General features: G+C 43.5%; 10 protein-coding genes across 10 annotated transcripts; 6 read left to right on the top strand and 4 right to left on the bottom strand.

Moving 5' to 3' along the window:
- Positions 1-255: 255 nt before the first annotated feature.
- On the bottom strand, positions 256-2,051 carry O0I10_010433 (uncharacterized protein; the record flags this gene model as incomplete). Its single annotated transcript, XM_058490413.1, has 5 exons — positions 256-398; positions 465-602; positions 671-1,471; positions 1,533-1,712; positions 1,781-2,051. 5 exons carry the CDS (start codon positions 2,049-2,051, stop codon positions 256-258), a joined length of 1,533 nt encoding a protein of 510 aa, XP_058338780.1.
- A 1,416-nt stretch (positions 2,052-3,467) lies between these two features.
- Positions 3,468-4,723, top strand: O0I10_010432 (uncharacterized protein; the record flags this gene model as incomplete). The annotated part of the gene is made up of 6 exons (XM_058490412.1): positions 3,468-3,557; positions 3,634-3,816; positions 3,887-4,027; positions 4,086-4,174; positions 4,254-4,344; positions 4,412-4,723. 6 exons carry the CDS (start codon positions 3,468-3,470, stop codon positions 4,721-4,723), a joined length of 906 nt encoding a protein of 301 aa, XP_058338779.1.
- Positions 4,724-5,853: 1,130 nt separating this feature from the next.
- Positions 5,854-6,228, bottom strand: O0I10_010431 (uncharacterized protein; the record flags this gene model as incomplete). Its single annotated transcript, XM_058490411.1, has 1 exon — positions 5,854-6,228. The coding sequence occupies one exon, from the start codon at positions 6,226-6,228 to the stop codon at positions 5,854-5,856; it is 375 nt and encodes a 124-aa protein (XP_058338778.1).
- Positions 6,229-8,159: 1,931 nt separating this feature from the next.
- Positions 8,160-9,898, top strand: O0I10_010430 (uncharacterized protein; the record flags this gene model as incomplete). The annotated part of the gene is made up of 7 exons (XM_058490410.1): positions 8,160-8,175; positions 8,249-8,395; positions 8,489-9,217; positions 9,320-9,472; positions 9,540-9,637; positions 9,705-9,785; positions 9,854-9,898. 7 exons carry the CDS (start codon positions 8,160-8,162, stop codon positions 9,896-9,898), a joined length of 1,269 nt encoding a protein of 422 aa, XP_058338777.1.
- A 983-nt stretch (positions 9,899-10,881) lies between these two features.
- Positions 10,882-11,494, top strand: O0I10_010429 (uncharacterized protein; the record flags this gene model as incomplete). Its single annotated transcript, XM_058490409.1, has 2 exons — positions 10,882-11,214; positions 11,273-11,494. 2 exons carry the CDS (start codon positions 10,882-10,884, stop codon positions 11,492-11,494), a joined length of 555 nt encoding a protein of 184 aa, XP_058338776.1.
- A 509-nt stretch (positions 11,495-12,003) lies between these two features.
- On the top strand, positions 12,004-13,527 carry O0I10_010428 (uncharacterized protein; the record flags this gene model as incomplete). The annotated part of the gene is made up of 4 exons (XM_058490408.1): positions 12,004-12,302; positions 12,375-12,504; positions 12,585-13,255; positions 13,314-13,527. The coding sequence occupies 4 exons, from the start codon at positions 12,004-12,006 to the stop codon at positions 13,525-13,527; spliced, it is 1,314 nt and encodes a 437-aa protein (XP_058338775.1).
- Positions 13,528-13,642: 115 nt separating this feature from the next.
- On the bottom strand, positions 13,643-14,828 carry O0I10_010427 (uncharacterized protein; the record flags this gene model as incomplete). Its single annotated transcript, XM_058490407.1, has 2 exons — positions 13,643-14,390; positions 14,455-14,828. The coding sequence occupies 2 exons, from the start codon at positions 14,826-14,828 to the stop codon at positions 13,643-13,645; spliced, it is 1,122 nt and encodes a 373-aa protein (XP_058338774.1).
- Positions 14,829-17,223: 2,395 nt separating this feature from the next.
- O0I10_010426 (uncharacterized protein) lies at positions 17,224-20,939 on the top strand (the record flags this gene model as incomplete). The annotated part of the gene is made up of 16 exons (XM_058490406.1): positions 17,224-17,261; positions 17,326-17,470; positions 17,546-17,664; positions 17,722-17,787; positions 17,852-17,952; positions 18,019-18,071; positions 18,129-18,212; positions 18,272-18,383; positions 18,445-18,743; positions 18,807-18,901; positions 18,964-19,205; positions 19,263-19,312; positions 19,371-19,445; positions 19,506-20,305; positions 20,358-20,753; positions 20,810-20,939. The coding sequence occupies 16 exons, from the start codon at positions 17,224-17,226 to the stop codon at positions 20,937-20,939; spliced, it is 2,805 nt and encodes a 934-aa protein (XP_058338773.1).
- Positions 20,940-21,139: 200 nt separating this feature from the next.
- On the bottom strand, positions 21,140-22,574 carry O0I10_010425 (homocitrate synthase, mitochondrial; the record flags this gene model as incomplete). The annotated part of the gene is made up of 3 exons (XM_058490405.1): positions 21,140-21,720; positions 21,782-22,366; positions 22,421-22,574. The coding sequence occupies 3 exons, from the start codon at positions 22,572-22,574 to the stop codon at positions 21,140-21,142; spliced, it is 1,320 nt and encodes a 439-aa protein (XP_058338772.1).
- Positions 22,575-24,696: 2,122 nt separating this feature from the next.
- Positions 24,697-25,766, top strand: O0I10_010424 (uncharacterized protein; the record flags this gene model as incomplete). Its single annotated transcript, XM_058490404.1, has 2 exons — positions 24,697-24,924; positions 25,647-25,766. 2 exons carry the CDS (start codon positions 24,697-24,699, stop codon positions 25,764-25,766), a joined length of 348 nt encoding a protein of 115 aa, XP_058338771.1.
- Between the last annotated feature and the right edge of the window lie 138 nt (positions 25,767-25,904).

Genomic DNA, 25,904 nt, shown 5'->3' with positions numbered 1-25,904 from the left:
CGTGGATCTCAGCGGAGAATGCTAAGAACATTGGATCGTTAATTGATAGCTTCCCCAAATTCCATGATACGCCATTGGCTTTTGGTGCAGAAATGGGATCACGCTGTTGACATTATCATATATTGCTAAATTGACATTTGTATTGTGTTTATGTTGCATTGACTCATTTTCAAAGCCTTAAAGGTACAAAGAGGAGAGGGAATTGGAGGAAGAAGGATAATAACGCGGGGTGTATGGTGGGAGGAGGTAGATGCTTTACATGTAATCGAGAAGCTTGCAGCTGCCGCCTTCATAGACATCTACTTTGCTGATACCAAGCTGGCTATTCAACGTTTCGTAGTTCTTCATGGCGTACACGTAAAAGTCAAGATGTCTAGAAGAGAAGCTCCATCCCTTATCTGTAATAAAGCGAATGAATGTAAGCGATTATTTCAAATGCCGATTGTCAACATCAAACAACGTACCATCAACCAAAAGACAACCATTGTGCTTCTTCTTGGTAGGCAACATGACACCATCAAGTTGAGGCACGTAGACCTTAGAGCCTCTTGGGATATCGTTTGCTGCAGCAGTGATGAAAGGTCTCAAGGCAGTGCTGTATGCTATATAAAGTTGAATGACATTGTGAGATAAGATATAAAAAGGCAACGACTACTAGGATGTTACTTACATGTCAAGCCATAAGGATCTTCTTTCTTGTCGACTTCCATAAAGCAGTTGTAGTTGGTGCATGAACAAGCACCGAGATTGACAACCTTGTCACCGAGAATACCAGTACCTTCCATAACGAGGGCATCAGCGTATTCTACAGAGGTCCTGCCAAGGGTCTTGCCATCACATGTCTTGATAGAAACTTGCTTGCCGCTTTGCTTGTAGTCTTCAGGCATTGCGATCCAGTAATAGGTCATTGGGATGTTGTGATGGATGGCCTTACGCTTTTCGGTCGAGGATGAAGATGAATCACTGTCGTTCTTCTTGTCGTCGTCATCTTTATCGGAATCCTTTGAAGGGACTTCGGTCTTCTCCCAATCATCATCATCGTCATCCTTCTTGTCGTCTTTTTTATCATCCTTGGTCTTGGAAGCAAGATGAGTAACGTTTTCCTTGATCTTGTCGCTATCGTCCTTCTTATCAGCAGCAGCCTTCTCAGCTTCTTCTTGCTTCTTTTTCTCGGCAGCTTCTGCTTCTTCAGCCTTCTTCTTGGCTTCTGCGGCCTTTTCAGCATCTTCTTTCTTCTTTGCATCCTCCTTGGCATCGTTCTTTTCATAGACGGCAGCCTTCTCAGCGGCCTTCTTTTTGGCAGCAGAGTCATTGTTGTTCGAGGAAGACTCCTTGTTGGTAGAAATACAGTAGCTGTGGCCAATCTTCAAGTTCTTGCAACCGCTGGTGATGTTATCATTGAGAGCAATGAATTTGGAATGGCTGATACCATATTGCTTGGCAACCGAGGTACAAGTATCGCCAGCAACAACTGCATGAATGAAAAGAATCATCAACATCCGATGTTTTAGAACAAAAATTATCATGCATACCTTTGTGTCGCACGTTGCATGAATCGGGATCAGCACCAGCTTCGCTGTTCTTGACACAATACTTTCTACCAGGCTTGAGATTCTTGCATCTGGAATTGACTTGTGGGTTCCAGTAGTAAAAGTCTTCAAGATGGATGCCAAACTTGTGGGTAATTTCATGGCATGTATCACCCCGTTTCACTATCGATGGTTGTCATGGCAATTAATATCATGAAGATAGCATTCGAATTGGTCAAAGTAAATGGTACCTGTATATTCTTCTTCACATCCAGCAATGGCACGGCGTTTAAGGGACACGATCTTGTCCTTGACAGACATGGGGACAAGTTCAAACTCAGGCTCAGGGTCATTTTCGCGAGCAAAGACCGAGTAGTAGCTGGCGGCATGTTCAGGCTGCTGCTGGATGTTAGCACCACCATGAACGATTTCCAAGTTGTTACGGAAAAAGAAGGCATTGGATCCAGTGGTGAATTGGAGAGCCACAAGGGCGGTGGCGATGAATGACTTTGGATAATACATCAAATTGCTGCTGTCAGCACCAGGCTGCGATGATAATGATATTGAATGTGTGGAGGTAAAAAGAAGGGAAAGGGGAGTTGATCACTCGAAGGAGAGGAATTGTGTGCAATTGCAAGAATGCAGTAAAGAGTGTGAATTGAAACGAAAAATGATCCAATGCCGGAAACAGGATGCGATATTTATGTTGATCGGTGAGCCTTGGACCAAGGTGGTACAAGCGTGCAAGCAGATTTTGTGTTGCCGATTCTACTGATTCCATTGTGCCTTACAGAGTCAAGCCAATATTCCCTGAGATCCTCCTTCTTCATCATGCATTCATTGCACACACCGCGACAAATTGGTCCGCCTGCTTATGTGCAACCTGCTTCACTGTTACACGTTTCCATAGCGACAGTGCAGGACGTCTCCCTTTTCTTTATCTTCCTCTCACATATACCCCGCCCATTGCTTGCTTGCTTCTTTACACAATCCACACCTGTATTATCCTTTTTAGATCACTTGTCATCTTATCCCATCATTGCCATGCATAATGGAAAAGTTCTCTAATCAACCATTCTATCGTGCGATTAACGATGATACGGCATAATATCGCTCTCATCAATCATGTGCATGGGCAGTGACATGTTGTATCATGCTTAGCATTACACCACCATCATCAATGGCGTACCATGTGCTCGGTAAATCGGGCATCAGCTGTCGCATCTAAGACCATGTGCATTCAGGGAATTACCCTTGTGCTGCTGCTGGATCACTTATATTACTTTGTATACCATATTTGTACCATCTACTGATGCCTTGTGAAATGTCATAGCTAAACGGCTTTGAATGGGGCCCAAATCCGTTTTATCCATCACAACGCCTATGCGCGAACATCTTTATTCAAGCAAAAAGCAACCTTAGATATCATTGGAACCGCCTACTGCTGCTGTGTGAGTTTAGCAGAAGAATGCGTAAGGAGTGGGCTGTTGGTTTACTCTAAAGAGGAGGATGCGTGATCTACCGTTTCATGAAAGGATCAAATTGCATGGTCGGCTTGGCATAGCAAAAGATGGGAGCAGCAGTGAATAGAAGGACTTTATTCTCATGGGAAGAAATGAACAATGGCTTATAGTCATTGTCTAGCGATTACAACTGATAGGGTATATGATGACGAGCATGAACGTTCTTCTATTATTACAGCTTTGATCAATGACATGGTACCCAGTCTGCTATAGCATAACACTTGAACTCATGCATGGCCTCTTTTACTAATCGACACCGAGTGCTGAGTAATATTTGGTCTATCATAAAAGGTACCTTTTGGCTTGATCATTTACGTCAGGCGTCTCTTGCTTGCATGAAAATCGGGTATGTATCCTTACTCGGCTTGAATTTACGGCATTTCACCTCTTTCTCTTTTGGAAGACTACCAGCACAATGATCGATTGGGAATGGGAGCAGCTCAATCCATGGATCGCATCTCGATTCCACTGGCAGTATGGTAGATCGCCATTCTCGGACCTTTGGGTATGTTACAAGGAAGCTTGGTTGCTATCGTTGTTTGTAATGATCCATTCCCCTTTGAAGCTTACCACGGTTGTAGGTTGTGTACTTGGGCTGGATCATCTACTTCACAGGCATCATTGGTATTCGATGGATGATGGCACAACGCCAACGCTTTGATCGATGGATACATGTATGGGCTGCCATATACAATGCAATCATGGCTGTGCTTGTCGGCTGGATATGTGTCACAGGCGTACAAACGTTACATGTGGCAGTCAAGGTACACCAACAAGGTTTTCTCTCTCTCTCTCACTCTATCGATCATATACATAACCCTCATTTGGTTAAAGGAACGTGGATGGGCATTATCAACAGCAGACTGCCAACGACATGATGGACCAGAAAACGAGCGAATGTTTTACAGCATGTACATGTATTATCTTTTACGCTATATCACCTTTATGGATACGGTCATTTTAGCACTGCGAAAGGTAAGAGATGATGATGATTCTAGGCACAACATGCTCACATGACATGTCGCATACATAGAAAACAATCCCATTTTTCCATTGGTATCAAAACATGGCTGTGATCCTGCTGCTCTGGTCGTGGTTACAAGACAAATGCCTTTTCGGAAGGTAAATCCCATTCATCGGCATGATGCATGATTCAGCCTCCCATCATTGTCAGCTCAACTCAATCAATTCAATATCATAGCACGGCTACAAACATCATTTGCTTCATACAATGGATTCGACATGTCTACTTTTTCTGCCGATCAATTGGTGTGCGAGCATCGGTGCTAAAGGTATGGATTGGATTGAAAAGAAGAGATGTGATCCATCTTACGAGCTACTTGTTGTTCTACTTTGAAGGCAATCGTTTTATTATTGGAACGTGCTCGATTCTGTGCAGGAGTGATTATGACGGCCTATCAAATGTCAACATGTCCTCAATCAGGCGGGCTGCTATTGACGTCGAGTATCAATGTCACGATGGTCTACATTGCGGCGACTTTTTACAATAGCGACGAGCGCGTAGCAACAACCAGAGATATACGAAGGAAGCGTAGCCGTCGCAGCATGATGAGTGATTCAACAAGCAGCAATAGTCGAATCAACAACAACAGCAACAACAACAGCGGTAGTAAAAGGAAACGATGCAGCACCAAACGATCCCTTCGATAGCTATGAAAGCGTGCAACATGACAAATGCCACGAGATGAATACCATATCCCATACCTAGGAATGCAATTCCCTTGCTGTAAAATGTTTAATTTGTGTACAACGAGATTTGTTGGATAAAAAATGTAGCAATTGAAAGGTTCATATGGTGGTTCTTGGTCGTCGATCAGATACTTTGTGCTGCCTTGTTTAAGGGATTGATTAATCAATCGCATTGCAAGAATGAAATTATGTGTAACCACTCTTCGCACGTTTCAGCTCATTGTGATATTCTTCATGGAAACATTATCAATGAACCTCATCCATTATCAGGCTCATTCAACCAAAGTTGCCTTAAATGCCTTCATTCATTATAATGTCATGGGAGTGCTCGCTTGTGTTTCCTATCACAGGGTTTCAATAGCTTGTGTGTGATCAATGCCACTAGCGTCAAGAAGATGTTGTGCTACGCGTATGCTACGAAGCGAAGCGAAAGCATCCAGGAACACATGCTATCGTAACCAGGGACTATATTCAAGATACATAGACACCGTCTATGATGGCTGAATTGCAAAATTCAGGAGGGGCTGAGTTGGATGATGGATAATGGAATGTACATGGGCGATGCTTAACCTAATGTTGTATTTGCCGGCTGTGCTTGGTCATCTGTGCTACATGTATTGCTGCAAGGAATGAATGACAGAAACAAACCTTCCATCACAACAGCGATGCAAAGGCCAAAACAAGGTAAGCCATGCATTAGGTTCCGCCCAAAGCCATGAATTGGCAAAATCTCTCTCAAAGCAGCGATGTTTATCTTGTGATAGCAAGCATGGGCATGCAGGTATATGGGGTATGAGAGTGCACTAACCCGTTATCTAGTATAGTAGGATAAACATGGAGATGCAAATTGTACACGGTCCCACGCCCACTTCATGCTGAAACGTTCCTGAACCGGTAACCAACCCACACAAACAAATCAAGCTTGGCCAGTCAGCTAATGCGGGATTTATTAACGTTGCTCACATCAGATGAGACAAAATTCATATAACTTTGGTGAAAGAATGCGGGTATAATATATTATATACACGATGCCAAGGATGTGGATGGGATATGAGTGGGGTAAATGCAGGGTAAAAAAAGTGGGAAAAGAGCTAATGCTGGTAAAGTTGATGATGATTGGCAAGGTTGCCTTTGGAATGAAAACGTCGATTGCATGTCTTGCAGCGGATCACCTCCTTGCGTTGTTTTCGTGAAGTGCACATGATGGTGGCAGCAGCGATAGTGTACCCCGTACTTGATGAAGAAGCTGAAGACGCTGAGGATGAAGGTGTAGGTGATGGTTTAGCACCTTCCTCGAAATCAGTGGTCGCTGCTGGTGGTGGTGATAGTGGTGGTGAAATGGTTGCGTATGATTGCGACATTAATAGATGGGCTTCTTGTATAGAATCGAGAGGCCACACCGATGGATTGTGGAAAAAGTAATCGTTCATTTGTTGCTTGGTATCATAGATAGATTTGGTAGGCATGTTGTTGTTGTTGAGTGAAGAGATAGGTGGAGAAAGAAAAAAGCGGGTCTATTTATATTTCTTCTTGGATTGACAAAACGGCACTAAAACCAAAAAAGAGTGAGGGAAGGGAAGCCTGTGGCAGTGCGTGTGGGAAACCTGGCGCTGAAACGGTATGCAACCATTGGCTGCTCACTTGACCTCTTGCTCTCGTTTCCCTCTGCATAAGCAAGTGCAGATTCCCGCTCAATATGCACAATTTGGATATCACATTCCGGTTTTCTCTTTTTTTCGACAACTTCAACGCATGATCCTCTTCCCATGACTACTTTATCCACACACCTCTTGGGTACTACGCTACGCTACTACTACTGCTACTACATCTTGTGAACCTGTTGTCCCCTTGTGCTCATTCACACACAAGCGTGCACACACACACTCAGCTGCTGCTGCTGTACCATGGTCATTTGCTGCCATATCCCCTTTATGGATCCCCTTGAGTTCACAAAAGGAGTCTTTGTATTTGCCACCCAATGAATGCCATCCCACATGAGCAACAGATTTAAACTTTGTAAACATCCGAGACAACCCGTCACTCCATTGCCAAGCAGCGAATAATGGATCCCAGCGTGTATTAAAGAGGATGGCAGCTTTCTATTACTGCGGCTTGGGTGCTGATGTCTAAAACTGGATTGTCTCAGATCGCAATCGATCGAGCACGCGATTTTCTTTCTTACTTGCATGCATGGTACCATTTCCATGTGTGTGGATATGATAGCTTGATACTTGTTATCCTTTGCTTTTTCGTCAAGGAGTGCGAGAAAATGACGCTGATTAAAAACCCCTCATGTAAACAAAGGTGCAGAATCTCAAAGAAAAAAAGGGAAAGCAAAAGCACAGAGACCTATCCAATTCTTGTAATACAACATGGAGATAGCAATGGCAGAGAAGACCAAATGGTCTTTTCCCAGAAAGAGTTTGATTGGCAAAATGTCGGCCGTAAGCATGACCAACCCCTGCGATAATAGAAGTATTTTTCCAAGTGTGAGATAATTCACATACTACAAGGCATCGAAAATGCATACATGTTGCTATGGTTGAACAAGTGGCACACACGTACACACCCACGTTTTGGTTGCTTTGAGCATTTACCATCGGCCTAGAACAACCGGCTCCGATCACGTAGTTTATGCCGATCAAGCGTTGGGAGATAAATAATGGTACTTTGGCATGTAAGGTAATAGCGATATGGATCGATGTTTAACGTACTAGCATACGTGGCATAATCATCAGCATCCCCAATAACGTGGTTTATGATGGGATAAAGTGGCTGGGGAAGGAGAAAGAGCAAAGGAGATTTCAATGAGGATGATTCTTGAAGGAAGGTCGTTGATTTTTTTTTGTTGGGTCAATTACCCCGCCATCGCCAAGTGAGATGTATCTGCCAAGGTTGCACAAGTCTCCATAGTAGTCCTCTTATCGGCTTTAGAGTTGCTAATCTTTTCGAGGATGAAGGATCGATCCATAAGCAAAAATGGTTGCATCGTCTTTCATTGTAATGCCTAGGCGATGGATAAAAATGTCAAGATGCAACCATAATATCCTTAAAGGGATGTCGCGTAGACAAGTGGCATGAGTCGATTTGGGGTAAACTCCCCAAATATTGGATAGCGCTAGTCGACAAGGACGATACACGGATGAGATAAAGAGGGTTGACATGGAGATGACGTGTTGATACAAGGTGAGAATTTTGATAGCTAGTAAAACGAGGACGTGTTTATTATTTTTCTCTTTCTATCTTTGCTATTTTATCGCTTGACAAGGCACGATAGACTTCTTTGTCGATTTTGGGGAAGTAAGTCACTGGTCTTTCTTTTGCCCCGACGCATCTTTCACAACCCCAGCTCACCTCGAATTCTTTTCTTTATTGTGCTTGTCCTTCTCCTTCTCTTATGGATCAGCAATCAGGTAAGATCGTATGGCTGCATCGACTCATTGTGCTGCATGACACCTATTCATGGCATTGCATTGGCAACTGTAGCTTCCAATCTGGATATCAAGAAACCCGAACAGACTGCACCTACACCACAAAACACACCCATCAACCCAGCACCTATCACTTCAACCTATCGCCCCAATATCTCTAGTATCGCTGAAGACAATATGGAATCCAACAACACGACAACCGGTGAGTGGGTTTGGTTCAATAGCAGCAGCGTTTGGGAAAGCGGGATATGCTGACTGAAACTTTAATCCCGCAACCCCCGTGTTATGTGTGCAGGTGCCGCTGGTGCTCTCAGTGGAGCTTTCACTGGCAACCCCGCTTTGATCAGCATGCTCCAAGGCAAGTTGGGTACACTTGTTGGCCGTCCATCCGGTTATATCGAATCGTTGCCTGAATCCGTGAAGCGTCGCATCAATGGTCTCAAATACTTGCAATCACAACACGCCGAACTCGAGGGCAAGTTCCAAGAGGAAGTTCTCGCTTTGGAAAAGAAGTATCTTGAATTATACAAGCCCTTGTACAAGAAACGCGCTCAAGTCGTCGCTGGTGAATATGAACCCACGGATGAGGAAGTTGCTCTTGGTGAAAAGGTGGATGCTGATGAGGAAGAGCAAGGCGACAAAAAGGAGCAAGATGCAAAGAAGGCAGCTGACATTGAGGAAGAAGAGGATGACAACAAGGCTAAGGGCATTCCTGAATTCTGGTTGACAGCACTCAAGAACCATCCTCAAATTGGCGAGAGTATCACCGATGCTGACGAGGAGGCATTGCGACATTTGGTGGATATCCGCATGTCATACATGGATAAGCCTGGTTTCAAGCTCGAATTTGAATTTGCTGAAAACGACTACTTTACCGATAAGGTGTTGAGCAAGACTTACTACTACCAAGACCATGCTCAAGGTGGCGACTTTGTTTATGATCATGCCGAAGGATCCAAGATTAACTGGAAGGAGGGCAAGGATCTCACCGTCACTGTTGAAACCAAAAAGCAGCGCCACAAGGGTAAGTGTCATGGGAGAGATAGAGTCATCTCGCGGGATGAAAATGAGGGGAGCAAGGGATATTGATCAATGACGAACCATCTCCTATTTTTATCGATTGCAGGCACCAACAAGACTCGCGTTGTCAAGCGTACTGTTCCTGCCGATACATTCTTTGCCTTCTTCAGCCCACCTGTTTTCCCCGGTGAAAGCGAAGAATTGGATGAGGAGGAAGCCGAAGGATTGGATGCTAAGCTTGAAGCAGACTATGAAATGGGTATGTATTATAGCTCTTTTTGGGGATCCAAGGAATAGCATCATATTCACGTTCTTTCTATTTTCAGGCGAGGAATTCAAGGACAAGATTATCCCTCATGCTGTAGACTACTTTACCGGAAAGGCATTGGAATATGAGGATTTCGAAGGCGATGATGACTTTGAGGTAAGCACAACATGCCACTTTTGGATATCAAAATAAGATGGCTGATGGGTATCTTTGTTTTACATAGGATGACTTTTACGATGAAGAAGATGAAGATGAAGAGGAGGACTTAGACGAAGATAGCGAAGACGACGATGATGATGCTGCGGTACGTGTTGCGTTTTGAGACATGGGACAACTTGTTGACAATGCAGTCTCATGCGTTTTCTTTTGTAGCCTACTGCCAAGGGACAAAACGCTCCTGAATGCAAGCAATCATAAAAGGAACTCTGTATTTCTATCATTACAGTAAGTCGTTTGGACCTTGATGATTTTAGTTGCTGTAGGATACTAATGCCTTGTGATAGATTTGTTCAAGCATCTACTGTATCATTTGCTACCGAGCAGCCGTATCGAGATAATTGTGATCATTGTTTGACATCTTTCATCGCCAATTCAAATTTTACATATATACATATACACACGCACATGGTATCAATTGCTTGTTTTCGATGGATTGTGTTTAGTCACAAAATGAGAAATCTCGAGGATGTGCTCCGTGGGATGAAGTGAGACAAAGAGTGTGATCGGCATGGGTATGTCCCAAGGCGGCAATGGATCAAAAGTGATTATGATATTCAGGGATAATATCAGGGGTTGATAGCGGTACAAGCCGAGCCTTATTGGGGAAGAGCTAGGAGAAAGAACGTGCATCAAGTTCTGAAACGAACTTAAGTGGATTCATATGAATACAACCAGCCACCAATTACTGCATTGTCATTGAGGAACAAATGATCGGCTCGATGGCGTCAAATGAATGACATTCGCTTCGCAAGATTATGCCATTTTGATTATCTTTTGAAGATACTATCCAACTTTTCGCCACCCAATTTAATTCAAGGAGAGTACCATTTCGAGTGAGAAAACACATGAAGAAGAAATATAGCCACCAACAGGATGAGTGGATTTGTAGGGAGAGCGGCAAGGGTGATTGATTCATATGATGATGAGGACGAGGCAATGTGTGATACAAGTATAACCTATCCCTGATGTTTGTTTCCTATAGCCATCCACAGATTAAATGATATAGCCAACAAGTGGTACCCCTTGATCACTCTTGTCTTTCCAAATAAGCTTGTTCTCCTCGCATCTCCCTCCCTACTTATTCACAAATCATATGCATTGCCGAAAACAATATAAAGACGGGAATAAACAATCGCCACCTCTTTATTCCATATCCATTATCATCACCACAACAAGCAAACATGTCGAAATCCAAATGGGCAAACTTGTTCACGCGATCCGCCACTGATGACGAAGCATCCAATCCCCGATATGATCGCAGGCCATCACACGCTAGCAGCTGCTGTTCCATTAGCACGGCTGTTGAGGATGCATGGAGTGATACTGAATGCTGCACAAAGAAGCACAAGCATGGTAGCAACACACGTACACGGCTTATCCCATCTTTGTTTCGACGACGTGGCTCAAACACATCCACATCTTCATCATGCTCCTCGTTTGACACTGAAGAGCAAGAAACATGTGAAAGGGACATGCGGCAACTTAAGAGCTTGCTTGATCTTGCATTGGACGAGGTAAAAAGGGTATACTATTTTACCGATTTCAATGAATTAACTCGGTTTGATTCACTAGATCAAGTATGCTGAGGATTCACGAGGCTCATCGTATTATGCTGGGGATTGTGTTACCGCTCGAGAGGCGATCGATCTATGCGCAATTACATTTATGCAATTGCAACAACAAACTATGGATCCCGCCATACAATCCTTACTTCAATCCGACCTAGCACCAAGGTTAATCGATTTGCAAGCCAAATTCGACGCTTTACCTTCGCTTGAAGTACATGATGCTTAACGTTTCTTCATCAGCAAAATCCTCCTCCCTTCAATTATGATATCCCCTGTACATATTGTTCACATTGTTTTCCCACTCCCACGCTTATGTGTACTTTAATGCAAAACCAAAACCATTCTTCCTTCTTCTAGGACTTTTTAACTCAATCCACACGCACGTATTTGGATGTCAATGGATATGGCATGATTGAAGTGATCATCACAGTGGGTGATAGTAACAAAAAACACGCACGAATAGCAAAACCTGCTTCATGCGGAACAATGGGATATAGTGGTATTTCCATACCAGGTCGAAATCTCGTCATGTGTGACGAGCAGTACAACTGTGAGTAGAGGATGGGAAGAAAGCAAAATGGAAACCAGGGACTTTGAGTGAAGCGATATGGTGGAGAGCCTGGCTAAATCGGGGTCATGAGAAAACGGCAGGGTCATCTCACGCATAATCGTATCCACATTCAACACAACGTCTATTTCTCTCTCACTGCTCTTCTTTCCCTTTAGTCAACAACAATGCTTTATAATCTTCCCTTGGATGTACTTCTTGAACAAACTTTACCGTGTCTTGATGTATCAAATCTCGCTATCTTATCAAGTACATGCCATCTATTCTACATTTTATGCAATGACGACCGAGTATGGAAGGGACGAGTCATTTCGGATTTTGGTTTATTGTTACCTTTGAACACAAAGCGGTATACGTGGAAGCAATTATACATCGAATTGGATCAAGGACAACGGATATATACATGGGGAGAAAATAGTGATAAACGACTTGGCTTTGGTGACCAAGAGAATGCAGGACGCGATGCGTAAGTACTTACGGGTGGTTCTACTTTTGGATTACCATCTACTCGGATTGCTGAGCGTGTGTGTCATCATAGGTTTTTGAGACAAATCACCATTCCTCGAGAGTTACGTGGTCTCCGAAGCAAAGGGATCGTTGATATTGTTGCTGGAGGTTGGTCGTTTCATGCATTGGATCGACGAGGGCAAGTGTGGATGTGGGGCTGGGTACGTTCTTATATAAGGGGATGATCACCACGGGGTATAAAGAATGACCCGCATTGACCACAAGCAATGTCATTGTTTAGATGCAACCCCGACATCCGCTCATCATCCCTCCTCAACAAGATTTGGTACGACAGCCCATGTGCGTTAGATTTCCAACCCAAGTACGCATCAAAGTCATTGCTAGTGGCAAGTTGCATGCTGTAGCACTTGATCATCAAGGCCGTTTATGGCATTGGGCTAATAGTTGGAAACCACAAGAGGTGCATATCATCAAAGCTACCGGTGCAATTACCCATATCACAGCCCATTGGAATTATTCCACAGCTCTTACAGCTACAGGACAAGTATTCCTCATTCCATTTCCTGTATCACCAAAATCCATGATTGTGACGAGTGAGCCTATCCACAAGAATGATCAATTCATCAAGGTCGCTGGCTTAGATGATGCATCGATTGCATTAACAAGAACAGGCCAAGTATTCAAGCTGCACTTTGCGTCATTACATTCACAAAACAATGATTCAGCTCGTTGCGATGTTACTGAGCTGAAACGATTTTCTCATTTCTTGCAACATCCCGGAGATGGAACATCGTTTGATTACCGACGAGCAATACTGTCAGCTCAGGCACAGCAATTTGCCATATGCAGTCAAGGGAAAGCATTGTTGGGTCATGAGAATAGTGAGGCTGATGATGAACCACAAATATTGGACACAGCTGGCCACGATATTCAAAAAGTGACATTTGGAAAGTAAGAGAAGGGAACAATGAAAATGATGCACAAGGTTATTAATGAGGATAAAAAGTAGCTTTCATTATGGTGCGTTAACCACTGAAGGAAGGCTTCTCACATGGGGATTATATAGCTCAGGGGCATTGGGACGCGGATACGAAGATGATGAACAAAGGGAAACTTCCCCAGAGATTGTGGAAAAGTTACAAGACATGTTTGTATTCGCGATTGGTTTTGGAGGATTCCATTCCGGTTGTGCAGCTATTCCTCGCCGTCTCCTTAATCCATAAATTGTTATACAAAGCCAACTTGTTATTACTACTACGCCTTTATCAAAATGATTTCAATGGGGATATTTGTAATGTAATGACAGACGTAAAGATATATGTATATATACAATGGGATCTACTCGTCTCTTTCTTTGCGCTTTCGAGTCACCTTTCCTTTTCCTTTGTCCTCCTTGGATGATCCTGATGATGAGGCCTTGGTTGCTGCTGCTGTGTCGGTTGGTTCATCCTCCTCCTCTTCGGCTTCAAAATCCTCCTCTTCCAAGTCTTCATCCGAGCTTGATCCCTCATCTTCATCGTTCTCTTCAAAATCCTCATCTTCTTCGCTGTCGTATTCTTCGTCATAGTTGGCTTCCATGAAATCAGAAAGAAGGTTTTTGTTGTTGTTGTTGTTTTCATTGTCATCCTCTTCATTGTCATCGTTGCCGGAAGATGATGCTGATTGCTTTCCTTTGGATGAGGTCGTGGACATTTTGCCTTTTCCTTTATCTTTTGTTGACTCCTTCTCTGAGGATGACTTTTGGGTGTCTTGTTGTTGCTGCGATTCAGAGTCACCTTCAGCGTCATTGGGTTGTTCGTCATCATCTTCTTCGTCGTCTTCGTCATCATCGTCATCCATTTCATCGTCAAAGAGAAGTGACATAGCAACGACCTGTTGTTTAGGTTTCTTGGTTTGCTTCTTCAAGATGCTGCTGACTGCACTCTTAACACCTTCCATTGCTTGTTCACGATCCTCCAAAAACTGCGTATCATCGAATCGAAACTTCTTTGGTTCACGTTCCTTGAGGCCATCTTCAATCTTCTTTTTGATTGCTTCTTGTCTCGCACGTTCAATCTCTGGTTGAGCTGCCAATGCATCTTGAAGTCTAATAAAAGACCCATCATCAGTTGCAAGGGACAATGAAAACAAATACATTAGGTTTACTTTACCTGCGCTCTTCATTAACGGTACGAATACGTCTTCCTTGAAGATCACGGCATGCTTCAAAGTTGGTTGTCTTTTGAGCGTTCATGCGGCCACCTTGAGCACGAAGCATAGATCCAAAACCACCCTTTCCACCCAAGAGACGCAAGGAAAGGTTGAACGTAACAGGGCCTTGAGGATCATTGAATAGCAAATCGTCATCTGAGAGAGGTCGACCACCAAGAGTGCTTATGCGTTGATCGGTCGTATCAATATGGGTCATGGAAGCAAGTCGACGCTTCAAATCGGAAACAGTGTGATCATCGTGTGGTTCGAATGAGAGACAAAGAGGACCGTTTCCTCCAAAGAGATTAACTATGGCTTGGTGATTGTGATACATGCTTCAATAGTAGAAGTAGTAGGGTGATAGGAGAAACAAAGAAAGCAAGAAAAGAGGAGAAAGCGGTGGATAAATGTACTCACGCGTTTGTGTGCAGAGATTTAGGCCATTTTGATTGGTGCTCCGCAATGGTCAGCCGCAGCAATGTATTGGACCTCTCAAGCGAGCATGGATCAGCAATCCGTGTAATGGATTCAGGAGCTTATTGCCCTAGTAGATATGATACCTACTATAGTTTTGGGATCGTTTCATTACAAAGCAATAAAAAAACGATGTAATTAGATCAAATCTTATCTTGCATTACTCTCAACGTGTCACAGAAACGCACGACCCCACTCTTTTCTTTGCCAAGTAGCCATCCATATGAGCAATTGAAGTACATCTTTATAATGTATTGTAGTGTATATAAAATGATGTAATAAAGGGTAAGGCACAAATCAGGTATCATCAATGAAATGTTAAGAGCAGCCGCAAGGAGGAAAGTTATCAAGATCAGGATGATGCAACAGAAATGGGTTGTTAGGAAAACGATCCACGATCATAATGAAAGTAATCGACTTACATGTATATGACGGGCTGTAAAGCCCTGCCCATGGGTCTACCATGAGCCTAATGTGGCAGCTTTGAGACAAGCTTGACCACAGATAAGGGGACCTTGGCAAAGTTTAGGGGCTGGTGCGAGAGTGGCGACCAGGACAACAGTTCTTGCGTGTTGTCACCGTAGCCGCCGCCAAAAAAAAGGTATGCCAAAGATGTCAGCACTACCATGTCCAAGGATAATCACGTGTATCCATCATCCAGACTCGGCTCGTTTATTATGGTTACATCCTAGGTTACTATTCAATCTTAGTCTCCTTGTTCTTCTTCAACATAAACAACCCTCACCGAGTATCATTTACTCTTATCATGTCTTCTGCTACACACACATCAATCTACCATACATACCTCAAGCACCATTAGAAAACTCCACGTGCGTTAAGAATCATCGAATGTATGTATGATGATGGAGGTTCCTGTGTAAAGAGAAAAAGTCCACTCAAGGTCATGGTCTTATATACACAAAATACTCCTAGAGAAGGTGTTGTCAATCATCTTCAACCATTATTAGAAGAACAACAAAACCTACAAGTGACAATCAGCGAGCAATGCACACGTGGTTGCAATTAGAACCACGCTTGACAGGTTGCAAGCAGGTTTGAAAACCATTTCCAATGGGATGTTGTCACGCAATCAGAAGAGACGATAGGGCTTACTTATGTCACCTACGAAAATTCACCTTTCAGGTGGCATGTGGATTTATCAGGTGTTGATTTCCATCACTTAGACTCCGTACTCCAAGATGCTTGACCATCATGACAACAATTAGCACACTCACTCACATATAAACAAGGCTACTGTCACCAACACTATCATACGCCCTTTCTACTTGTGTTCATATAATCATCATTGGCATCTTTATGACTCCCAAAATGAATTTTCTTTTCATCAATGTACTAGTAGGAGCCCTGCACTTGATTGCTTTATCACTGATGTGCTCATTACTGCCTGATGACATTTGGCAGTGTTCCTTGATGGATACTTTGTGATAGGTAGGTAGCTCTCGCAGCTGCTTCCCATCATGAACAATGAACCGCCTTTGTCATTTTCCTCTGTCAGCATCTCCCCATATGGAACACCCCCCCCCGATTCAATGACTTTTTCCGGTCTTTCATCTATTTAATAGAGCCAACAGAGATATGTATCCCAACTATAACAATCTTATTTTGACAAAATAAAATGTTGCCATGGTCATTAACAGGGGCATAGTACAGGACATCATAGGGCCGTATTCCTGATGTTTTGAGTCAGCAACAGATAAGAATTTGTCGGAAAGGGATGATGGTGTTACACAAACGTAGGTAGTCTAATCGAAGCGCTGCTTGTTCATTGTTCAATATCATCACTAAATCAAGGAGGTGTTTATAACAATGTATATGTGTATATGGGATGAATAAGCCATCTCATCCACGATATCAAGCTACGTGCGATAGGTGGTAAGAGATTGAAGATAGATGTTGAGATGTCATTGATGCGTTGTCACCCCGCTCAAGCAAGCTGCCAGAATGTCATTTTATATAAGGAACATCATCATGAATACAAGAAGCATTGGAAATGATCCATACAAATTAAGCAACGGGGTATGGTTGTTCTATTCCTGCATCTAATCCTCCGCTAACCATGGCTTCTTTTTTTGTTTGAGACTTTTTTGACGTGACTCAAAAGGACAAGCATCTCCCGACGCGATCTAAGATATAAACATATGCCTTTCGGTGCCCTGCACAGAGTTTCCACGCTCCTTGTACGGCACAGACCTCTTGTAGCACCTCGTTTCTCTTTTCCACGTCCATTGACTACCATGCCTGCTTCCATTATTGACGGCAAAGCCATTGCACAGTAAGTGTCATGCCTCATGGCATCGGAAATTCAATCGACTAACCTTGCATGTCCCGTTCTCTAGATCTGTGCGTGCCAAGGTCAAGGAGAACATTGCAAACACCAAAGCTCAGTATCCTCACTTCAACCCTCACCTTGCCATTGTCCAAGTTGGTAACCGAGACGACTCGTCCTTGTACATTCGCATGAAGGAGCGTGCAGCCAAAGAGGTCAGTGAGAGTTGTTGTTCTTGAACGTGTTGCACAACGTTATCACTCACTCGAGTTTCGTGTTCTTGTATGTAGGCTGGCATCGAGTTCAGTTTGCAAAAGCTTCCCGAGAGCGTTTCTCAATCTGAATTACTCCAAAAAGTCAAAGAGCTCAACGATGATTACCGTATCCATGGCATCCTTGTTCAAATGCCGTAAGTATACGCTCTACAAAAGGATCTTTGTACATGGACGCTGATATGATCTTTTAGTCTTCCTTCCCACATTGATGAGGCTGCAGTAGTGGAGGCTATCGATTATCAAAAGGATGTGGATGGGTAATGTTGGTTGTCAAAGATGAGCTTGTCGGATTATTGATATCGGATCTTCTTTACCCCACAGTTTTCACGCTGTCAATGTCGGCAATATGGCCAAAAAGACCGCTGAACCCTTGTTTCTTCCTTGCACTCCCAAAGGCATCCTTACACTCCTTCGCTCCACTGGTAAGTGATCATACTTTCGTCCTCGTTGTTTACATGGATTGACAAGTGGTTCTCGCTTTTTGCTAGGTATTGATATGAATGGCAAACGTGCCGTGGTGCTTGGTCGTAGTGACATTGTGGTATGTAACATCGAACATTTGGCAAGATAATGAGTATCTAATCATTGTAATTCTCAGGGTGCTCCTGTGGCCACATTGCTTACCGGTGAAAATGCAACTGTCACCCTTTGCCACTCCAAGACCGAGAATATCGAAAGCATCGTACGTAGATATGGACATGCTTCATGTATGGGATTGATGGAATCTAACATCTTGTATAGGTCAAGGAAGCCGATATCCTTGTGGTCGCTATTGGCAAGACTGAATTTGTTAAAGGCGAATGGATCAAGCCTGGTGCTGTTGTCATTGATGTTGGCACTAACGGTGTCCCTGGTAAGATCTTATTAGTAGAAAAGCATCAAAGAGCAGGATCCTGATGTGGGATGATGTTTAGACTCTACCAAAAAGTCCGGTATGCGTTGGGTTGGTGATGTCGAGTATGCCAAGGCTGCCGAAGTTGCACATGCCATCACTCCTGTGCCTGGAGGTGTAGGTCCAATGACTGTGGCTATGCTTATGGAGAACACTTTTACCAGTGCTAAGCGTTGGTTTGATTTGAGCCGCTCCCGCAACATTTCTCCTCTCCCTCTTGATCTCAAGACTCCCGTCCCCAGTGATATCGAAATCGCTCGCGAGCAAACTCCTAAGGATATTGAAATTCTTTGCAAGGAATTGGGAATGAGTGCTAGTGAGGTAAGTTAGGCACTATGATCATCATGGTTTGAATGCGTATTGATAAGTTTATCTTTCCAAAAGTACGAGCTCTATGGAAACACCAAGGCCAAGGTCAACTTGAACGTTTTGGAACGACTTGGTCATCGCAAGGATGGTCGTTACATTGTTGTCACAGGGTAAATATTGAATGAGGTACAAGGGATCTGCTCAAATACTGAATGCTTCTTTTGACATTTAGTATTACCCCCACTCCTCTCGGTGAAGGAAAGTCTACTACCACCATTGGTCTTGTGCAAGCTCTCGGTGCTCATTTGAACAAGGTTGCATTTGCTTGTGTGCGTCAACCATCGCAAGGTCCTACATTTGGTATCAAGGGTGGTGCTGCTGGTGGTGGTTACTCGCAAGTGATTCCCATGGATGAATTCAATTTGCATTTGACTGGCGATATTCATGCTGTCACTGCTGCCAACAACCTTTTGGGTAAGTCATTATTATCCACAAAAAAGACGCCGATCATTGATGGATGATGTATTACAGCTGCCGCAATTGATGCTCGCATGTTCCACGAAAACACACAAACGGACAAGGTAGAGTATAAGGATTACAATTGGTGATGACATGTGAAGCTCATTTACTTTTTTAAAGGCCTTGTTCAATCGTCTTTGCCCTGCAAAGAAGGGTGTGCGCAAATTTGCCCCTGTCATGCTTAAACGCCTTGAGGTATGTATTTTTATTCTTCAATGCTATTGGATGTGGTTATTTACAACATGATTTGAATAGAAATTGGGCATCAACAAGACCAACCCTGAAGACTTGACTGAAGAGGAGATCCATCGTTTTGCACGTCTTGATATTGATCCCGATACCATTACCTGGCAACGTGTTATGGATATCAATGATCGTTTCTTGCGCAAAATCACTGTCGGCCAGAACCCTACCGAAAAGGGCCAAGAGCGTGTTACCGGATTTGATATCTCTGTGGCAAGTGAAGTCATGGCTGTACTTGCCCTTGCAACCGATTTGAAGGATATGCGTCAACGTCTTGGCAACATGGTGGTGGCAAGCTCAAAGAGTGGACAGCCCGTGACGGCTGATGATATTGGCATTGGTGGTGCATTGACAGTGCTTATGAAGGATGCTATCAAGCCAAACCTTATGCAAACGATCGAAGGCACACCCGTGTTGGTTCATGCTGGTCCATTTGCCAATATTGCTCATGGCAACTCCTCTATTCTTGCTGATAAGGTGGCCCTCAAGCTTGCTGGTACAGAAGAGGGTATGGAGCCTGGCTACGTTATTACCGAAGCTGGTTTTGGTGCCGATATGGGTATGGAGAAGTTCTTTGATATCAAGTGTCGTGTCTCTGGTCTTGTGCCTGATGCTGTTGTCATTGTTGCTACCGTTCGTGCCCTCAAGATGCATGGTGGTGCTCCTGAAGTCGTGGCTGGCAAGCCTCTTCCTGATGCTTATACCGAAGAGAATCTCGAATTCCTTGAAAAGGGATGCAGCAACCTTGTCAAGCACATTGAAAATGCAAAGAAATTCGGCATTTCGGTCATTGTTGCTATCAATCGATTCACGTAAGTGGCTTTGTTGGTAATTGGATGCATGTAACTCACACTCGATTATTAGATCGGATACTGATGCTGAAATGGAGTTGATCCGAAAGTTGTCCCTGAGCGCTGGTGCTGACGACGCTGTTGCTTGTGATCATTGGGCCCGTGGCGGTTTGGGTGCTGTGGACCTTGGAAAATCAGTCATCAATGCTTGCGAAAAGGACAAGAAGTTCAAGTTCCTTTATGATTTGGATTTGCCTATCGAGAAGAAGATTGAAATCATTTGCAAAGAAATCTATGGTGCTGATGGCATTGAATTGAGCGATGCTGCCAAGAAGCAAATTGAGACCTATACCCAGCAAGGTTTTGGTTCCTTGCCAATCTGTATGGCCAAGACCCAATACAGCTTTAGCCATGATCCCGCTCTCAAGGGTGTTCCTACTGGATTTACAGTCCCTATTCGCGACATCAGGTAAATTTATACAAGCACGCAAAAAGACAGCGTAATAACATATGGTCATTGCTTAGGGCCTCTGTTGGTGCTGGTTTCTTGTATCCACTTGTTGGCTCAATGCAAACAATGCCTGGTCTTCCTACTCGCCCATGCTTCTTTGATGTTGATTTGGATGAAGATGGCAAGGTCGTTGGTTTGTTTTAAGAAACAAGGCTATTGTATTTACTAGTTTTTGTACAAGAGATAGTTTTATATACTTTTGATGTGCAAACAATGCAAAAAAATGTGCGAATACATGTTGGGATGGTAAAGGATTTAGGTTGCTAAAAGATGGATGAAGGAAATGCATACACAAACATGATCATGAGAATGGGTGTGGGGAAGAGGGAATCATAATTTCGGGTTTAGCGGTTGCCAGTGGTTGTGAGCTGATCCGGTGATTCGATGCTATTCAGCACTTTGATGTGTTCAGAAGTTTGTTTGCCAGTATGGTATTGCCGAATGAGAACATCAACATTATCAAGACCTAAAGGTCGGATATCTGCAAGCTGCTTGATCTTCTGTGTGATGGCCTTGGCATCATCGTCATTCATATTACTAAGTTGAAGTTGCTCAATTCGGTTCATCACAGCATTCCAACCAGTGAGACGATGACCTATGCTAACATAGCGAGACACACCGAAATCCTCGGGTTTCAAGATTTCATATGTGGATGGGTTGTTCAAAATAGCTTTGGCATGGATACCAGCTTTGTGCGTAAATGCACAAAAACCAGTAATGTAGTTGTCAAAAGGCACAGTGACCTGAACAGCTTCGGCAACAATGTTCTCGACGTGTCGAATATCGGGCAAAGTGTACTTGTCCATGACATAGGCGCGGTCTGCTGTATACATTCTTGCGAGTAAGCCACCAAGAGGTGTGATACCATTACGTTCTCCAATGCCAAGAACTGTGGTATCGATATGAGTGGCACCAGCTTCAAGAGCTATTGTTATCAAAAATTTAAGTACACAAGATGCAAATTGAGAGAAGTGATATATCCTTACCAGTATAAGCATTTGCAATAGCACAGCCAGTATCATTGTGGAAATGACATTCGATATCGCAATTCACCACGCTACGTAGTGTACGCACAAACTCATAGACTTGGCGAGGATTTGCACAGCCAACGGTATCGGCAATACCAACGCGATGAACACCTGCTTTGTCAACGGCACGGTAGATGGCAAGCAAGTCGACAAGATCAGAACGGAAAGAGTCCTCGGTAGAAAAGCGAACCTCCAAGCCTTTGCTTTTGACATAGTCAATGACTTCAATGGCCTTCTTGGTAATGTATTCCATGCTTTTGCCATGAGAAAATTCACGCAAATAACTTGATGTGCCCATGACAACATTGACACCATCAACGCCAGTATCAATAGCAAGTTTAACATCATCAAGGTGGCAACGCACATGGGTAAGCACCTTGGCCTTCAAACCAAGACCAGCAATAACTGTACAGTCGTTACGTGATTGTTCCGAAGCAGCTGGCGAGGTCAATTCGATATAATCGGCTCCAAGGTTATCAAGTGCCTTGGCAATCTCAACCTTGGTTTTTGTGTCAAAGAAGGCATTGGCAAATTGTTCACCCTCTATATTGTTCAATTAGCATACGTCCATATGAGAAAAGGGAAGCATAAGCATACCTCGCAAGGTAGTCTCGATAATCTTGAAATTAGAGATATTGGACATTGGATCTTGATAACGAGGTGTATAAGGTGAGGCAATAGGAACACGAGGGCGGTTCACATCATCGGTAGCTGTTGCATCAGCAGAAGCAAAATCGCGAGGAGGGGACATTATGGTGGTTGTGCGTATGATTTGTGGTGTAGAAAATGGATGCAAGTTTCAAGATTGGATGATTGCCTTCTCCTTATATTTGCAAAGATTAGATCAAAGCATCCAGTAGATGTCGTTTCCATATCGGTCATCTCCATCTGCCGCTTCCAGAATTACAAAGCGTAACAATGATAATCACAAATTATTAGATGAGAGTTGCGAAGCGAAAATGTCTATGATAATCGGTAAGGTATTTGATGACAAACTACTATAAGCATGAGTGATATTTCACAACCGGCATACACGTAATTTTGATCATGATGGTGATGGCAACGCTGTGAAGCAATCTTGTATGATTTGGGCTATCTATCATCTAGATATCATTTCCATGTTTAGAAACAAAAGCGGACGGAGATCGGCTAGGTTTGTCCCACATCATCGACGTCAGATGACTGCTCCGAGGCAAAATTGTGTCCACCCACTGATTATGCAGCAAAATCATGCGGCTATCCCCAACCCGATGTAACCATTCTTTTTGATGTAAAGTAGCCACGATGCTTTATTCTGAGTAATAATGAGCCACGAACTTCGCCTGCCCGATGTCTTTTGAGAAAGCACTTCGCGATTCACACAAGCCTAGTTCGATCCTGTCAACATTCACTTTTGTAGTTGCGGCGACCAATAGTTGTCCTCATCCTCTCTAAAGAATGTTCTCCATATTCCCAATCCTCAAAGAACAACGAGAAGAGCATGTATCATTCTGCACTGGTGATACCCAAAAGGTACAGGCTGGGAGTCGAACCCAAGGAGAGATGATGCCCAAAGTTGCATTGCCTGACCAAGAACCTATTCATTTAATCATTAGTACACATACACAATAAACACCTTTTTCATTGTCCTTGTTCACTACACTTGCCTTTTCCATATACACAAAGACCCTTCGTTTTTGGGTTACTGGAACCGAAAACAATGGTGTCGTGTAGTCGCTCCGAAACAAGAAGACAAGTGAGCCAACGTTTTGAGATCAGCCTTGCCGTCCATACAAGCTAACACGTCAATGAAACAAGTTCTGCTGCAACATTGGACTCTGAGTGTACCTGTTGACACCAAGCGTAGAGCGGAAATAGCAACGAGCAAAAGGAAGAAATAATATCGCCATGGCAACCACCAACCACCAACCACGCTCATTCCTCAGCATTTGGACACCCTCACTCTCCCTGACAATGCATGTTCAGAACTACATTAACACCTCACAGCCAACAAGAGCACTTTTTTATAATACATTACCTTGATCGAGATGTCGTGAATGGAATAAGGAAAGGTGGGGAGAAAAAGAAGAGAAGCGTTGTCTCAAGTCGTGGAGCTGCTGTCCCCAAGTTTAAATCCCCTACTGCTATTACACTGAGGCCACTCATCAATTACCCTATACACACCATCCACCCATCGTCATCATCACCCCCACGATAGACAATAGGTACACGTAAATAAAAGAAATGATGATCCTCATGTATAGCAAAAGGGTGTCTGCCATTTTACACTTTACATGATAATGATGATCCAACAACAGCCATAGCCTTACTACCAGGTTAGCTCGAATCATGAAAGTTAATGATGGGCATGCTGGGCTGGAGCAGGACAATCGATTACATCCATTGTTTTGGGCAACAAAGGTGAATGGGAGGAATGGGCTATCAAGTGGCAGTTTACGTATAACTAACCAGATAAAATTTTCTGATTTTGGATTATGTTTCTGTGTTTGAGCGTTTTTCAGTCAAATCCCATCGCATCAAGAAAGTTCAATGATGGAAATGATGAGCTGGAGCAGGACAATCGTTCACATTCATTGGGTTGGGCAACAAAGATGATTGGGAGGACTGGGTTATTATGAACTACTCCTAAATAGTGCACAAGTATCATGCATCGCCTGTGCTGACTGACTCAAGTTACACAACACGTCCCTCTGCATGTTTGGCTCTATTGTAGTCATACTATACAATGAACAAAGAACTCTTTTCATATAGCATCACGCTTGCAGCATATGTAAAACATGAAGGTTCCTGTATCTCTAAACTTTACATTGAAACGTGGGGTCTTTGATAGAACCATGTTGCTCGGCGGGTTGAAAGCGATCTTGTGTCAAACTATGAAGTCCATCGTGGCCAATCCCAGATTTCGCAATGTCGCTACCAGCCAAACTGGATCTGGGGGTCGACCTCTTCGACGACGACGACCAAAAAATATTTTTTGGGCTGTTTGCGACATTGAACGCGAAACTTTCACACAAGGTGCTTTTGGCCAAGCCGAGTCCATTGCTCTATTCAAAACCCCACGTTTCATTGTAAAGTTTGGAGATACAGGCACCTTTATGTTTGTAAGCGTGATCCTATATGAAGAGTGGTCTTTGTTCATTGTCAAGTAGGTGGACCCTGGCAGAGCAAAAGATGCAGAGGGTCGTGTTGTGTAACACAGCTACGTTTGCATGAATGAAAGGGTCAATGCATAATTACTTTATGGATCATCTAGGAACAGGCATGTATTGCTAGCTAACGGCCACTTTTATCCGATCACCATTGTTGCGAGATCCACTGCATGGGAACGATGCCCCTGCTCTAGACATTCATTTCCATGATTAAAGTAGGTTGATCCGAGCTGATTTGACTGAGCTGTGGTCAAAGAGAGATTACATCACTCTGGACATAGAGCACGCTCGATGTAGCTCAACCGATGTAATCTTGTGTGAGCGTAACTCAACCAAATCAGCTCAGATCAACCTGCTTTAATCATGGAAATGAATGTCTGGAGCAGGGGCATCGTCCACCTACAATAGAATGCACAAAAGTTGGGAATGCACAAAAGTGGCTATTAGCTGCCAATGTATGACATAAAGTGCGGGTTGCGTACCTTTCATGCATTGTCCCTGAAGTCCTGACTTTTTAGCTGAGTTACCCAAAGAGGTCCTTCTGCATCTTTTGCTCTGCCAGGGTCCACCTACTTGACAATGAACAAAGACCACTTCTCATATAGCATCACGCTTACAAACGTAAAGGTGCCTGTATCTCCGAACTTTACAATGAAACGTGGGGTCTTTGATAGAACAATGTGCTCGGCTTGGCCAACTGCACCTTGTGTGAAAGTTTCACGATCAAGCTTGCCAATCCCAGATTTCGCAATGTCGCTACCAGCCAAACTGGATCTGGGGGTCGCCCTCTTTGACGACGACGACCAAAAAAATATTTTTTGGGCTAGTTGCGACATTGAACGTGAAACTTTCACACAAGATGCTGTTGGCCAAGCCGAGCCCATTGCTCTATTAAAAACCACACGTTTCATTGTAAAGTTTGGAGATACAGG

The sequence above is a fragment of the Lichtheimia ornata genome (genome assembly GCF_029851405.1).
Source record: "Lichtheimia ornata isolate CBS 291.66 chromosome Unknown scaffold00070, whole genome shotgun sequence".
Lineage (NCBI taxonomy): Eukaryota > Fungi > Mucoromycota > Mucoromycetes > Mucorales > Lichtheimiaceae > Lichtheimia > Lichtheimia ornata.
The sequence above is the reverse complement of the archived record's forward strand: the minus strand, read 5'-3'. Positions and strand labels throughout refer to the sequence as shown.